Source organism: Myodes glareolus, chromosome 24 (assembly GCF_982192425.1).
Source record: "Myodes glareolus chromosome 24, mMyoGla1.1, whole genome shotgun sequence".
NCBI classification, from domain to species: domain Eukaryota; kingdom Metazoa; phylum Chordata; class Mammalia; order Rodentia; family Cricetidae; genus Myodes; species Myodes glareolus.
Window position 1 is genome coordinate 44,646,573 of NC_142049.1, and position 14,985 is coordinate 44,661,557.

General features: G+C 41.8%; 1 protein-coding gene across 7 annotated transcripts in view; it reads left to right on the forward strand.

Moving 5' to 3' along the window:
- Gas2 (growth arrest specific 2) overlaps window positions 1–14,985 on the forward strand; it is a 136,856-nt gene that overhangs the window by 82,171 nt on the left and 39,700 nt on the right. For all 7 annotated transcript variants that reach the window (XM_048442510.3, XM_085682705.2, XM_048442517.3 and 4 more), the window contains 2 exons: window positions 4,567–4,708; window positions 11,679–11,786. In XM_048442510.3, coding sequence (XP_048298467.1) covers window positions 4,567–4,708; window positions 11,679–11,786 — 250 coding nt within the window. The remainder of the gene's footprint in view (window positions 1–4,566; window positions 4,709–11,678; window positions 11,787–14,985) is intronic.

Genomic DNA, 14,985 nt, shown 5'->3' on the forward strand with positions numbered 1-14,985 from the left:
GTTTCACATATAAACTCTGCCTCAGATTTAGATTTAGATGCTTGAGGTTACTCCCTCCTCCCCTATGTCTACTCCTGGAGATCAGACTAACACATTTGAGCAGTTTCAGCCCAAACTAGGAGTGTGGTTTTTAGAGCACACTCAGAAACCACATTTGTCTTCTCCCATAAAGATGCATTTGGTTTACTAAATGTCCTGAATTCTCCTTAGCTTTGTGGGTTTTTTTTTTTTTTTTGCATTGAGAGGGGATGACTTCTTATATACCACTCTAAATGGTACCCCCAGACTCCACATGCATGCTCCTAAAAGCACCAATATCACTTGATAAATGATTCTCTGAGTACTTCAGAGCCTCTGCTCTATCTATTCTTCTTCCTGGAGACACTCAGAAGAACTCTCTCAAGAACCAGAGTCAGTCTGGCCTCTGTGGTGGTGACTGTAATTTTGTTCTCATGGCAAACTTTTGTTTTAAGCTAAATAAAGCTGTCGTTGTTGGAAGGTAAAATTTCTCTGCTAGTATTTGAGAAAAAAAAAACATATTTCTGAATGCAAAAGTTATGACATTGGCCAAAGCAACTCAACAAAATCAAAAGATTCTTTGACCAATATTTTAGCATTAATTTCCACAAAATGAAGAAATAAATGAATGATTTCAACATCCTTTCAGACTGCAGGATTCAGGTTATCTTCTTGATAAAAGGGACAGCTTCTGAGGTGGTAGCTTGGTGGCAAGGATGCTGCATGCCACATCTTCTCATGCCTTTATGTTCTGGTGCTCTGTGATCTAGAACAAGTTTATAACAATTCAGAGGAAATATTTTGAGAACATTTTCATTGCTCTTCTATTTCAGTCTTAGTGTAATGAAATGTTACTTAAAAGAAAAGTGATCGTGTGCTAAGATCACTAATTGATTCACTTGGAGACCTGCAAGGACTGCTGGGAGTTTATGTGTCCTTTCCCATGGCTGGGACATTTTCCACATATAATTCTAAGTTTACATTCCTTAAAATAGGGAAAATGGGGCAAAATTACCTGGCAAGAATCTATAAACCATCTGTTGCATGCCTTAGAAAGAGGGAGTTTCATTAGTCTATAAAGTTTGTCCCCCAACCCTACTGCAATGAAGCACAGATGTCTTTTCTTGGAAAGTACCATCTCCTAAATAGTTCGAATATATTGTCTCCGTCAGGAAGGAGTTTGGTGGTACATTAATTTCAGTTAGCGTAATCCCATAACCACATCTTGTGCCAGCAAAATGAAAGGCCCATTACTGTATTCTCCCCATACAGTCGTCAATCCCAAGACTCCCTAGCTTGTTACTTTTTAATGAGATGAAAGTAGGTGTCCAGCCTCTGAGATATAAATACTGTGTCTATATTTCTGGATTCTGCAGTAATCAGGACCTAGCTTTAGTGAACTCAGCTATCTTGATGACTGCAGTTGAACCCATATTGGGGTTGGGAAAAGGAAAGCCCCCTGCTCCCAAAGTTCTAACACCTTGTTCTTGGAAAGAAGGAGAAGCATTAATTTGTGAAAACCTTATAGAAAGAATGGACATGTGCAGAGGTATGGAAGTTACCACTGATGCTAAACCAGGGTAGCCACTTGAAGAACAGAAAAATGCATCTGATGACTAAGTTGGCCTGCAGGTGCAAGTCTCCATCCTTAGAGGTGGGTTGTGATTTATAGCCTGCTGACACCTCCAGACCCACAGGAAGCCAATGAGTCATATTCAAGTGAGCATTCCAGTGCTGGCCAACTCTACCCCGAGCAGCCTGAAGAATTCAAAGCCAATACAAGCAGAGATTCCAGGCTCCGTGCTGACTTTCTGTGTCAGAGGCACAGCTAGTTTTCAGTTTTCCCAGGTAAAGAAGTAGCTCCAAGGAAACCTCTTTCATGTGTGCGTCTGTTACCAGTTTTATTCAAAGCTGGCCTGTTTGTTTTGTGTTGGACATGAGTTGACCCTCTTGCTACTCTAATAGCATATTTGTTACTGCTTTTTTTATTTTTAAGATAAAGTATATGCATCTTATTTTTGGAAGGCAGCCTTCATCTACCTGCAGTAAAAATAAAATATTTTCCTATTTAATTTATATTTTGAAATATGATATTTTCACTTAAAATTACATAGAACTGGCTGTGATCACAGTGTTTTAGATTCTTCCAACGTACAACCAGGTTTATATTATTATTTTGAGACCATTCAACACAGGCATGTTTTACACCTTGATGGAGCTAAGAATCCACAGATGTGCAGAGCAGTTAAGAGTGTGGCCTTCCAAAGTCCCTGGCCTGTAAGTAGCAAAACTTAGGTTGCTGTGAACCAGCTGTCACGTTCTCTACCCTGATAGAGTCTGTGGTGCATCAAGTGTCTTGTAATAATGCATTGTTTGGTTTCTAATACAAAAGGTTGTAAATATGAAATGTGGTGACTAGATCTTTATAGCAAGTGTTTTCTCATTATGGAACAAAAATGGCTTACTAGATTAGAGGCTGTTCTGACTTTGTAATCTGCTTGTACTGAATTCTTACATAAGCTTCACAGCTTTCTTATAAAGGCATCTGATACACAGATTGCTTCTCACTATCCCAATCCTGAGGGGGAGAAAAGAAAATAAAAGAAGACGGATGAATGAAACATCAAGTGTTTCTTTGATGACGGGAAAGGCCCAAGTTCTCAGGCCTGCTGCATGTCTATGACTGAACTCTAGAGTCAGGCCATCAGAAAGGACGTAACAGTTTGGGTCTTGAGTCCTTCTTCCTACAGGTGTAAACCAAATCAAGCCTGTTCAGCATAACCGTGTCCTTTCATCTCAGAGGGAAGAGGGAGTAATGAACTAAGAGGCCAGGAACTGAACCAACTGGATCCCTCTGTCAGAACAAACATCACCAGGAGGAAAACTACCTCCCTAGAAATTTGCCCTGCACTTACGTGCAGTGATGTCTGTTAAGCAGCAAATCACAGCAGTAGGACACATGCAGAGTTTTACATTAACTGCTGAGTTGGCACAGTGCTCAACACAAAGTAGTGAGCAGTGTAGCATTTATTCTCTGCTCATAGACTATTTATATTGCATCTTATCTATAACCTACGATTTTGTTTCTCTTGTTTTGTGTGGAGACAGGGTCTCTCAACTAGTCACATCTTCACACTTCTGTGTCTCAAGTGCTGGGGTCACAGGTGTGCGCTGCCACACTTGGTTCACAACAACCTTGCAAGCACACATGTTTTCTCTCCTTTAGAGTAAACAATCACCTGATCAAAAAGTGTAGACAAACTGACAACAGTGGCCCGTTTTTGAGATTCTGTCCTGTCTCAGTCTTCTGCAGACATTTATCTTTCTGTTAATAAAAGTATATGCCTAGATTATTTTCTAAAATGCCTCATAGTTGTCAAGTTCTACAATTATCTTTGGTGTCTCCTACTAAGCGCAGTTGATATGGACCTGTAAAACTCAGTACATCTTTAAGTTTTAGTTAAGGGAAACCTGACTGTGGGAGATGCACCCATGACATACACTGTTCCTTCTCTCTTGCCTATCCCTCCTCCTCCTCCAAGTCTCCTGAACCTGTGCTGGATCATTGTTTCCTGTCCCTGTAATGGTGTTTGTGATTTTGTTGTGCTATTCCTTGTAATGTTGTAATGTTGTGCTGCCGCATGCATTGCTCTTGTGTGTAAGAAATGAATCTCTGCTCTGTAGAACCAGTTACTTCTTTTCCTAATTAAGATTCTGATGTTTTAATTTTTTTAAATTAATTAATTAATTTATTTGTTTATAAAAATTTCCACTTCCTCCCCTCTTCCCCATACCCTCCCATTTCCCCCACTCCCTTTCCCCCCCCCCAACTCCCTCTCCTCCTCCCTCTCCAGTCCAAAGAGCAGTCAGGGTTTCCTGCCCTGTGGGAAGTTCAAGTTCCTCCCCACTCCCTCCAGGTCTAGGAAGGTGAGCATCCAAACAGACTAGGATCCCAAACAGCCAGTACATGCAGACAAAACAAGACCCAGTGCCATTGTCAATGGCTTCTCAGTCAGCCCCCATGTCAGCCACATTCAGAGACTCCGGTTTGATCACATGCTTGTTCAGTCCCAGTCCAGCTGGCCTTGGTGAGCTCTCATTCGATCAGTTCCCTTGTATCAGTGGGTGAACGCACCCCTCGTGGTCCTGATGTTTTAATTTTGATATCAACTCTCTGTTTTAATCTCTATTATTAACAAGCTTATATTTTAAACAAGACTTTAATTATAGCACTAATATTGTCAATTCTGTTGAAGAAAAGGTTCAAGATAAATTCCCTGTGGGTGTTCATGTTGGTGGGACAGTAATATGCGAAACTGGGTGTGCTTCCATCATGTACCTCCATGCATGTACACTTCTAGACAGTAGTTACATGTGCTTTTTCCCTGCTCCAGGGATGCTAATTCATGAATATCAGTTCCATTTCAGTGTTAGAGAGTCCATGCCCTTGTAAAAGGGCAGTAGCTTGTGATACTCACAGTCCAGAATGTCGTATGGTTATTACATTGTTGTGATGTGTCTCTCATAACAGTGTCATGTTTTTGAAAGGTATGGTGTGGAGCCCCCTGGTCTGATAAAGCTGGAAAAAGAAATTGAACAAGAAGAGACCCTTTCTGCCCCGTCTCCTTCACCTTCCCCTTCATCCAAGTCTTCAGGAAAGAAGAGCACTGGGAACCTGCTGGACGATGCAGTGAGTGTGGAGTTTACTACAAAACCTCCCCTACCTTCTCGGATCAGTTTGACCTTAATGCATTTCAGCTCCTTTGAATTCATTTTAACTCCAGGGAGAAAAATCTGTGCTCCTTCAGCTCATCGTGAAGCTCACAGCCAAAACAGTGATTTAAAACAAAGTGCCACTTAATTCCATTGCACAGTGTCTTAAACCCTAGGAAATGAGTCAACCCCTTGAAAGTGGTTTCTGAAAGCACTTCAACCCTGTTCTTCGCTCCCGATTCCTCCTCTCATGGATATAAACTGGAGGCACAGAATCTTGAGGATTGTTGAGGAAGGGGACACAGCATCTGACAGAAAGATGACTGTACTTATTGATCGCCTGGTGTCGGGCGAGAACTGACCACTTTTTCCTAAGAGCTCTTGTAGCTGAAAAGAAGGTTGCTTGCAGAGGGGAAGATGGGAAGTTTTGTGATGCCAAGAGGAGAGTAGTTTAGGTTATCTCGGGTGTTTGTCTAACTCTGGGGTTCATCCACTCTGCAGTCCTGTAGGCACAGGGTTTTGGTGATTAGGGCATGCTTCAGTGACATCCTCGTTATCAGGATAAGCAGTCTCTAGGTATGGTGAGCAGTCCTTTCTCATGGCAGTGCTGTGCTGCACAAATGTTCCCACGTGCTGTGTGCTGTGTCTTATACGCATGAAGACATTGATAATCGAGAGAAGCCAGGAGTTCTCTTGATGTAGCCTGTGCAAAGTTTGCATTACGGGTTATAATTGCCTGCAGACTTAGAGGACATGAGAGTGGGAGAGGCATAAGACTGAAGTATGCCCTGGCAGAGCGAGCAAAGTCCTTGGAAGCCTGGCAGCAATCTTGATGCTGGTTGTTGATGGATGCACGCCGCCAGGACTGCAGGTCTCCTTCTCTAGCGTCTGAGCTGAGAAAGGGTGGGAGGGTGGCTGATGGGCAACCTTCAGATTCAGGAAAAGACATGTACCTTTCTTTTGCTTCTCTTTACATGATAAATTTTTAAAAAAGCAGAAACTTAACTAACTGAGCAGCTGTGGGTCTCCACAAAGGCAGCAAATTTAAGCCTGTCTCACCAAGGCATCTTATACAGTACATCGTAATCTGAGTGTTTTGATAGCTACTCACTCCATTTAGAATGTACAAATAGCCAGGGAGCTTTCATCCCACAGCAGGTGTTTCAGGAATCCTTTTAGGATGAGTCACATGCCTTACGTCTCATAAAGCTCCATTTTTAAACTTTGAACAGTAGTTGGATAATGTATAATAATGAAAGCATGCTGCTTGTATGTTGAGAGTAATTTTCTCATAGTGTATTATGCTATTTCTTTAGATTCAGCATGAGTTCAGCCTTCCTACAAATGTGTCTCTGGGCCACCATACACATTCTTACTCCTTCCCATCTCAGCCGTGCCATCTACTTACATTCTCTCCTCCCTATACTATGGTGCCAGGCCTGAAGAGTGTCTGGCTGATGTTACCGTTACTTCCTTGGCTCAGCCAGGGGAACTCTCAGCTTCCTTTATGAGGCTCATGCCTACTCTTACTGTAGCTTTGTTTCAGCACTAGATTCCTGGAGTTCTTCTCTGCCAGTATCCCTGCAGCCAGCACACTGTGACAGAATGCCAGTCAGATGGCTAGAATTATTGTAGGATCCTCTAGGATCCTCCAAGCCCCACCCAACTGACACCTCCCAGGCCCCTTTGTTATGGCCCAGTGTGCTTTCCATCCCTTTGTTCTTTGAACTACCTCTTTCACGTTGAGGTAGCAGCTGTTAGTTTTTTAAACATATTTCTTGATTCTTTTCTAAATGCATATTTTAATGTATTTTAATATTTAGCTTGTGTTACCCTCCACACACATGTGCGCATGTGTACCTTTGGGAGTGCTATTAATGTACACATGCATGTTCATGCATGCAGAGCCAGAGGCCTATCTTAGAATTCTTATTTTTAGCTGTTTACCTTTTAATTTAATTTATTTTTTTTAAAGAATTATTATACAGGGCCTCTCACTAAACCTGGAGCTCACTATTTTAGGCCAACTAGCTGACCAGAGAGCTACAAGGATCTTCCTGTCTTCATTCCCCCAGTTACAGACATGTGCTGGCTTTTTTTTTTTTTGACATGGCTGTTGAGGATCCAAATTCATGTTATCATATTCGTACGGCAACCACTTTGCCCACAGAGCTGTTTCCTCAGCCCACACATGAAGATTTTTCTTGGCATTTTTCAATAATATTACAGTTTGCTTATTGTTCTCTAATGTATTTGTAAGTATGCAATGAAACAGTTTTCAGTAAGGCCTAAGTAGCCATTCCTCTCAAGGGACAGTCTAACTTTCACAGTCAAGTATGGTGCTTTATTGGTCTCCATCTAACCAGCTCTCTGGTATAGATGCTCGGTGTGATGCCTCCTCTCTGTCCTCTGTCTTTCGTCATCTCTTCTGAGACATGCCATTTGTGCTTCTCTGTCTGTTAGAATAGGCGCTGCCACTTGAGATCATGTATCAGACCAGGGGAAGGAGCAGGGATGCTCCTGTTTCTTCACCACTTTGTCTCTTGGCTCGCCATTCCTCATTTTTGGGAAGGAGAGACATATGAAGAGAACCCCCAAGGTGAAGAATAACTCCTAGAGGGATCAGAGGCTGTTTCATCATTAGTCTAACTCAGAATAAAGGACTAGTGGTGTAGAGACCTGAGAGGCAGGACCCTCAAGCTGTGGCTCTACATTCTATTCTTCCAGCCCAAAGCTCTTGGATCCTTCAGAGGAACCTTGAGCAAATAACTATTGGTGTAATGGAGGAGTGTGTGATAGTGGACACATCCACCTCTTACCAGTGAGAATTCTTGTGTCCCATAAACCTCAAGGAATGCTTACAGAAGAACTACCACTACAATCTTTCCTGTGGGGAAAGATTAGGTTAACTAGGAAATGTGAAGTATTGCTGTCTCAGCCTGGCATTCAGAGAGCTTGCCAGCATCACACAACTGCTGAGCTCTCTTAAAAGATGGAGTTGACCTAGCATTTTTCAAATATACTAGAGCATAAACCTTCTTTACAGTTTCTTCTATTCTTCAGTCTTGTAGATTACATTGAATTTTTTGCATTGTGTTTAAGCGACACTATTTTCCTGAAATATTTTATCCCCAAGACAGTGGGCCAGAAGGGAACCTAATTTGAATCTCATTAACAGTTTAAATCAGACCCCTTTGATCTAAGGTAAAAAGGAAATAGCTACCATTACAGCTGCTTTACCATGCACTAGGAACACACAGCTGTTTGGAACTGAACTTGATGTAACTCAATAAATATATGGAGAAAAGGAATTGAAAAAGATGATTCTCTAAGTCTGTGTGTGTAATTAGCAGTGGGTTGTTTTGTACAGAGTTATTGTCTGCCACCCCCAAAGGAAAGAAAAACGAGATATGGAAGAGTAAAGGAAGGAAGCAGGGGAAACAGAAGCAGAAGACTGAGAAAAAAAAGGGATTCCCATGCCAAGATGATCGTCTTCCAGCATAGGCCTTCGGAAAGAGCCAGGACTGGAGCCACCTTTGTTTGCTCACATTTTCTTGTCTGATTCTTAGGGGAACTGCAGGGAAATAGGCGACCTTTTATGTAGACAATACAGCCCCTTCCTTAATCAAGATCTCACAGAGGAAACACAGTGGTGTCCTTTCCAAAGCTTTATTCCCTGCGTCCTGAGGCTGCGATCCAGCCCTGATAGACAGCGAGGTCTGCCTGAGTGCTCCTCTGCTGTCCCTTGTGTTGAGCTTGCTCTCACAGGGAGTTGAATGCAGTTCTAAGAAATGACTTACTGTCTCCCTTCTCTTCATCAACTTCCTCAGTCTGGGGGTGAAAGATATTGTAATTCTGAGTAGCCAGACCCCTCTTGAAATCTCATTTCAGCCGCAAACTGGCTGGGTTCTGAGCCAAGAACAAAACACCTGGCAGACAGAGTTACCTCTTGGTAATGTCAGAAGCAGTACTCTGATCATTCACCGTTAACTGCATTTCCACTGCCCCTGGTCTGCCTCTGCCCCTGACACAAATGAAAAAAGACAAAAAAAAAAAAAAAAGAAAAGGAAGTCCTTGATTTACAAATAAATAAACAAGTCTATCTTTGTAGTGAGGAAAGCATGAAAAAAGGATAGGCCGCTTGAGAAAATGTTTCTCACCCTAATTTGCCATTAATAGGATCTGTATTTTTTCTGAGGAACTTACAAGATGGAGATGTTGCCCACACATACTTAGGGTTGATTTTTGTCAATAGAGAATTTGCTCAGTAAGTTGCAATGCCTTGGTCCATGAGTTTTGTTGCTCTCTAATCTCCTAGATGACAAAGATCTCATCCCTGTCTCCTAGCCTTTTAGCTCCTTTATGTCATGTTTACTCTTTTCTTCAAAGCCCTTAGGGTAGTAGTAAGGCTGATTTTATATATAGATATATATGTGACATTTTACAAACATCTGTAGGAAGAGATCAGAACAGTGAAAATAATGCATAGGTACACTTGACTTCATGTCTGGTTCAGAATGTGAGTCTGTCTTGTAAAGGATTGCTTCACCATTTCCCATCATTTATGCCACTAAATCCATGGCCTGGTTCCTAACTGAACAGCACATGTTCCCTCATTCTTCAGTGGAAGTCATCTTTAAGGCTGTCTGGATCAGGCTCCCTCTGCTCTGTGATTTCTTTCTGGATCCAGGCCTCTTTTGTTCCAGTCATCTTTCCTGTGTGTCCTATGAAGATCCATTCCATTGTTAGTATGATTATGTACGTGTCCAGTGTGCATCTGTGGAGCTCCTTTCTGTTCCATTAGGGTGTTATGCTTTATGTCTAGGGTTTAAGATGAGGTAAGATATTATCTTAGCCCTTAAGGAGATACTAAGGTTGACCAATATTGCCTCACTAGGCTCCCATCACAGTGATGATGCAGAATCTTAGGCTTGTGTTGTTAGAAATATATAGGATGGGAGAAGAGACGAATGGATCTATGTGTCCTGAGTTAGTTCTTTCACTTTCAAAATAGTGCTATTTTGTTTGTGTCATTGAGGCACAGTTTGGTTGTTCTTAGGTAGTTTTTTTTTTTCTTGCATTCTTTCTCCTCCATTCCTGGTTTTCACTCTGCTGGAACCTTCCATACTCTAACAAAACCATTATATAATTCTTTTATAATAAAAGTTAAGGGAGTTCATAAATTACTTTCCTTATGGATTTTGCTTGGTGAAAGAGTGATTGAGTCATTATATCATTAAAAATAATGTTTGAAGTCCTGAGTGATAGCTCAGGGTAGAGAGTTCTTACTGTTGAAGCATAAAGACCCTCATATAAACAAAACCTGGTCACACCTGCCCTGTAAGAACAGTGCTGGGGGCATGGGGACAAGATGATATCTAGGGCTTGGTGGTCATTAGTTCTAGGTTCAGTGAGAAATTCATTATCAAGGAAATAAGGGTTAGGGTTGAGATCACCTAGTGTCCTTCTCCTCCTACACATTCACACACCACACACACACACACACACACACACACCTCACAAACTTATGAGTATACTGACATATACTCATATACTGACATACATATAAACTCAGATTAAATGAATAAATAAGTAAATAAATAAACAATGGCTGGATTTCTTGATGGCCAGCCATAAGTATCCTAACTTTCTACTAAGCATTTATAGTTAATAAGAAGTCTCTGAGTGGTAATTTGGGACCAGCTGCTGGGATACAGAGAAACTCTGCCTACAACTGAACTCAGGACATAGTCTTGGCAGCAAGCACTTTACCTGCCAACCCACCCCACCATCTCAGAGTCTTTTCTTTCATATCTGTTGAATTAATCTTAACTTTATAACATGGTACCTACTAACAGCTGGTTATAGTTCAAGAAAATTATGGGGGAAGTATTTGATGTTGAACATATGAGATATTTGGGTTACTTTGTATTGTCTGAAAAAGCTTTCTCATTAAAAAACATTCTAGAAGTTTCATGGACTATGAAAACAAATGAATTTTCTAGAGATATTCTTAAGATTTTCAGTGTTCATGCCTGTTTATGAGCTCTCCAAAAGAATATTAATCAAAGTCATGTTTGGAACACAGATGAATAAGAGTGATCTGTCGGTGAAATTTCAGGGGAAAATCTTAGCATTTCAAACAAAACAAGAGTTTCCAAAAACAAATCATTTTGTCATCATTTATTTCAAACTTAAATAAGTTATAATTGTAGTAAAGAAGCATTCCATGCCTCATGCATTTGCCCTAGATTTCAGTATGGTTAGCTTATGCATGCTTTATTTTACCACTCATTGCCTTTGTTGTGTGGCCCTCACACACATGGTCTTTCCTGCTGTCCAGCTCACGGCTGCTGTCATGACAGTTGATTTCTTCTGCTCTCCTCCCTCCCCACCAGTGCCATCATCAGCCGCACGTTCAGAACCTCAGAAGATGCTCCCGGACTCTGGTCTTCACACTTCAGCCAGGGTCCCTGTCTTAGTTAGGGTTTTATTGCTGTGAAGAGACACCATGACCACATCATTTCTTATAAAAGAAAACGTTTACAGTTTGAGACGCTCAGTCCATTGTCATCATGGCAAGATATGGTGGTATACAGGCAGACATGGTGTTGGAGAAGGAACTGAGAGTTCTACGTCTTGATCCTCAGGCAGCAGAGGGACTGTCACACTAGGCCTAACTTCAGTGGATGAGACCTCAAAGCCCACTCCCACAGTGGCACACTTCCTCCAACAAGGCTGCATCTTCTAATTATGCCACTCCCTATGCTCTCATGTTCAAACCCATGAGTCTGTGGGGTCCATTCCTGTTCACACCACAGTCCTTGTGCCCACATCATTTGTGATGTAGAACAAGTCTAAATGATTAAGTTTGGCCATGTTTGAACGCTTGGAGAATAATCACATACGATTTTATTGGGGACAGTGAATGTGCTACTCTATTTCAGGTAAAAAGAATTTCTGAAGATCCTCCCTGCAAGTGCCCAACTAAGTTCTGTGTGGAGCGACTCTCTCAAGGTCGATACCGCGTGGGAGAGAAGATCCTCTTCATCAGGGTAAAGTCCTCTTTCTCCTTCTCATCTTGTCCTACGGGAACGTTTTCCAAATTCGAGTAGTCAGGGGAAATGTCAAGGGAACTATGGCATGTGCCTGGCCAGAAACACCCTCTGGTGTCACTGAGGCTGCAGGGTGTGGGCATGAGAACATGCTATGGAAGGCTGGGTGAACAGAGCATGTCTTTATGCACACAGAGGTATCGGCTCCCATGGAACAAGGCAGCCATTTATGTTTCCTGGACTGGAATGAAAATGTGCCCTTCCAGGACCTTCCATGTATCATAGTGTGGAAATAAATCACCACCCTTTTGGTTCTGGGCAGCTTTTTAGATTAGTTCAGCCCGGGTTTTCCACAAGTCTGGATTAGAAACCCGTGTGATGAGATGAAAAGCCCTATCGGAAACTGGGGATAGAGTGCAGTTGGGAGGAGGCTTGCCTTGCATCCTGGGGTCCACAAAACCCCCTCCGTATGTATCCTGGCTGAACACTGACTGACACTTCCCATCTGGGTTAGAAGAGAGAATGGTTCCAGCTTAAATCATCGGTGTCCTTGGGGGCTGACACGGCTCTGCCAGGCTGACTTCAAAGCTTTTCACTCTGAATCTGCTTTGCTAACAGTCAAGGGAGTTTAGGGTCTCAAAACAAGTTTGTGATATTTGCGAAGGCCAAAACTTCTTTAAAGCTAATGAAAATGTAACTTCATATATACCCCTTGAAAGCTTTGGTTCAGAAAAGGGTTTTCTCTTCTGTGTCCTTTGGGCCCTTCCTAAGGAAAGCACGCTTTTCTCATTTGAGCCTGTTAAAAACATCATGTTGATCACCCTGTAGAACTGAAGCATCTTAACGTATGCATCAGGTAAGATCGAGGAACACCAAACACTTGTCTGAGATGACCTACAGGAAACTCTCAGTGTGAGATTTTATTCATTTCAACTTGCAGCTGAAATGTAGTAGTACAGCAGGCCTCTTTAAGAATCTGCTGCATGGATAAAGACATTTTTATCTTAAACTTTTTCGATCATTTTATATTTTTACCTAATTTCAGGTTAATATTGACTTGATATAAACAAATCCAGGTAATAATAGCTTTTCTGCTTGGGAATGGCGGCCGTGTGATATAAACAGACCATTTAGAGGTCCGTGAATCACCCTGGGTTTAGGGCCTCGCTGGGGAGGCAGGCGCCCAGTTCACTGCTGTTGCCTTGCTTTTCCTTGCAAGGATAAGGTGCCTTTTAAAGCTCAGTTGCCTGCCTTCACATCACCACATTAAATAACGATGTTTCAGAGTCTCTATGGATGCATTAACATTTTACCAGGCTGATGGCTCAGTTGAGAATTAGCCTCCCCTAGAATGAGACCCCAGAGCCTACAGTCAAAACAGGGCCTTATTAAACAGCCTTTTCTTTTTGTGATAGAAATGTTAATAACTTGGACACTTCTTCCTCCAATGTCACCTAGGATCTCCAGGCAAAAGAATCCATATGCATACTTAATTGTGTCTGTCTGCTCTTCGTATCTGTTTAATTGCCAGAGAATCTGATATTCGTGTTTATAGACAGCATAAGATTTTATAACAGTTACCAGGTGAGCTAGTTATTGACGGTCATTTTTCTTTTTCAGGAAATGCTTCTTTTCTGCTAATTTTATTCTGTCATTTATAGAAGAATTCAGGCTTTTATTGTGAGTGAAGTCATCAAGTTCCCGAGTGATGGTGTTTTCACCTAGTGTGGAACACGCAGGCAAGCCTGTAAAATCATGCCGCACAGTGGGTTGGCTTACTGACTGGGAGCGAGGTGCAGCATCAGGCTGTCAGGACATGGGTGCAGCAGTTTGCAGTGACTTTTAACCATAAACCTTGCACTGTCACATAGTTTTACTCTTTTTTTAAATTTCACATTTTCACATGAAAATTGTTTTTTTTTTCAAAAAGTATAGTTTTAAGGAGCTTTTGTATCACTACTTAAACTGGAAACTAAATAAATCTATGTTTACAAAGCTAAATGCCATGAACACATTTTCACAGATATTTTTAATATTTTTATTCTTAAAAAATTCATGTATACATATTTTCATCACATCTACCCTACTCTCCTTTTAAGTCCTCCCTACATCTCTCCTTCCAGTTTCATGTGTTTTGCTCTTTAACAACCCACTGAGTCAGATGTGCTTGTATTTACATGAGTATGGGGCCATCCAGTGGAACATGGTCAACCCTCCAAATGCACTCACCGGGAAATACCTGACTCCTTCCGAGTATCCATAGCTTCCATTAGCTCCTCAGCTCCCTCCCCTCATCCATGCTGAGCTGTTGACTGGACTGATTGTGTGCATGCGGTCAGAGCTGTTGTGAGTTCACGAACCCAGTGGCCATGGAGCACCCAACAGACACCATTCCACAGCCTTCCTCTCCATCTTCCCATCTCTACCCCCCTTCCATGATAACTTCCTGAGTCTGAGGATCAGGAGTTGTGATCTACAGACCCACTATGGAATTAATTTTGCCACCGTTTTGAATTGTGATGTAAATATTTTGAGATAGAGGATTGCCAAAGGGTTTGCGACCCATAGGCTGAGAACTTCGGGATTAGTCTCTACCCAAATAAAATGAAACCCTTAAAACAGAGAGCAAAGCTCTGTAGTTTTTTAGTTCTGGTTTTAATCTACTTCTTAGTAATCGTCTCACAAATGAAAAATTATAATAATTGTCTCTAGCTGATGAACAACAATTTCCCAATGCCAGATTTTTCCCTATATTTCTCATGAACTGTGGGGTTGTTTCGGGGAGCTGGACTGGGGAGTTGGTTCCCCACGTAAAGCATGTGCCACACAAGCATGGGGACCGAGTTTATCAGAATTTAGGGAAAAGTTCACTTGTAACCTGTGCCTACAATCTTAGCAGCAGGGGGAGACAGGAGAATCCCTAGACACTTGCAGGCTAGGTAGCCTGCTTCGCAGCAGTAACATGCAAAAGAAAGTCTGTTTAAGAAGGGGGATGTCAAGGACAAATCTCTGGAGGTGTTCCGTGACTTCTGTATGTGCACTGTGGCATGTGTGCACATGTGGTCACATACTAGAACCTAAGTGCTCATGCACACAAAGATATACACACAAAGTATTTTTCCATCATAATATTTTTATTGATTATTTAGGTGTTTCACATCATGTACCCAGACCACATTCACTTCCCATTCCTCCCAGG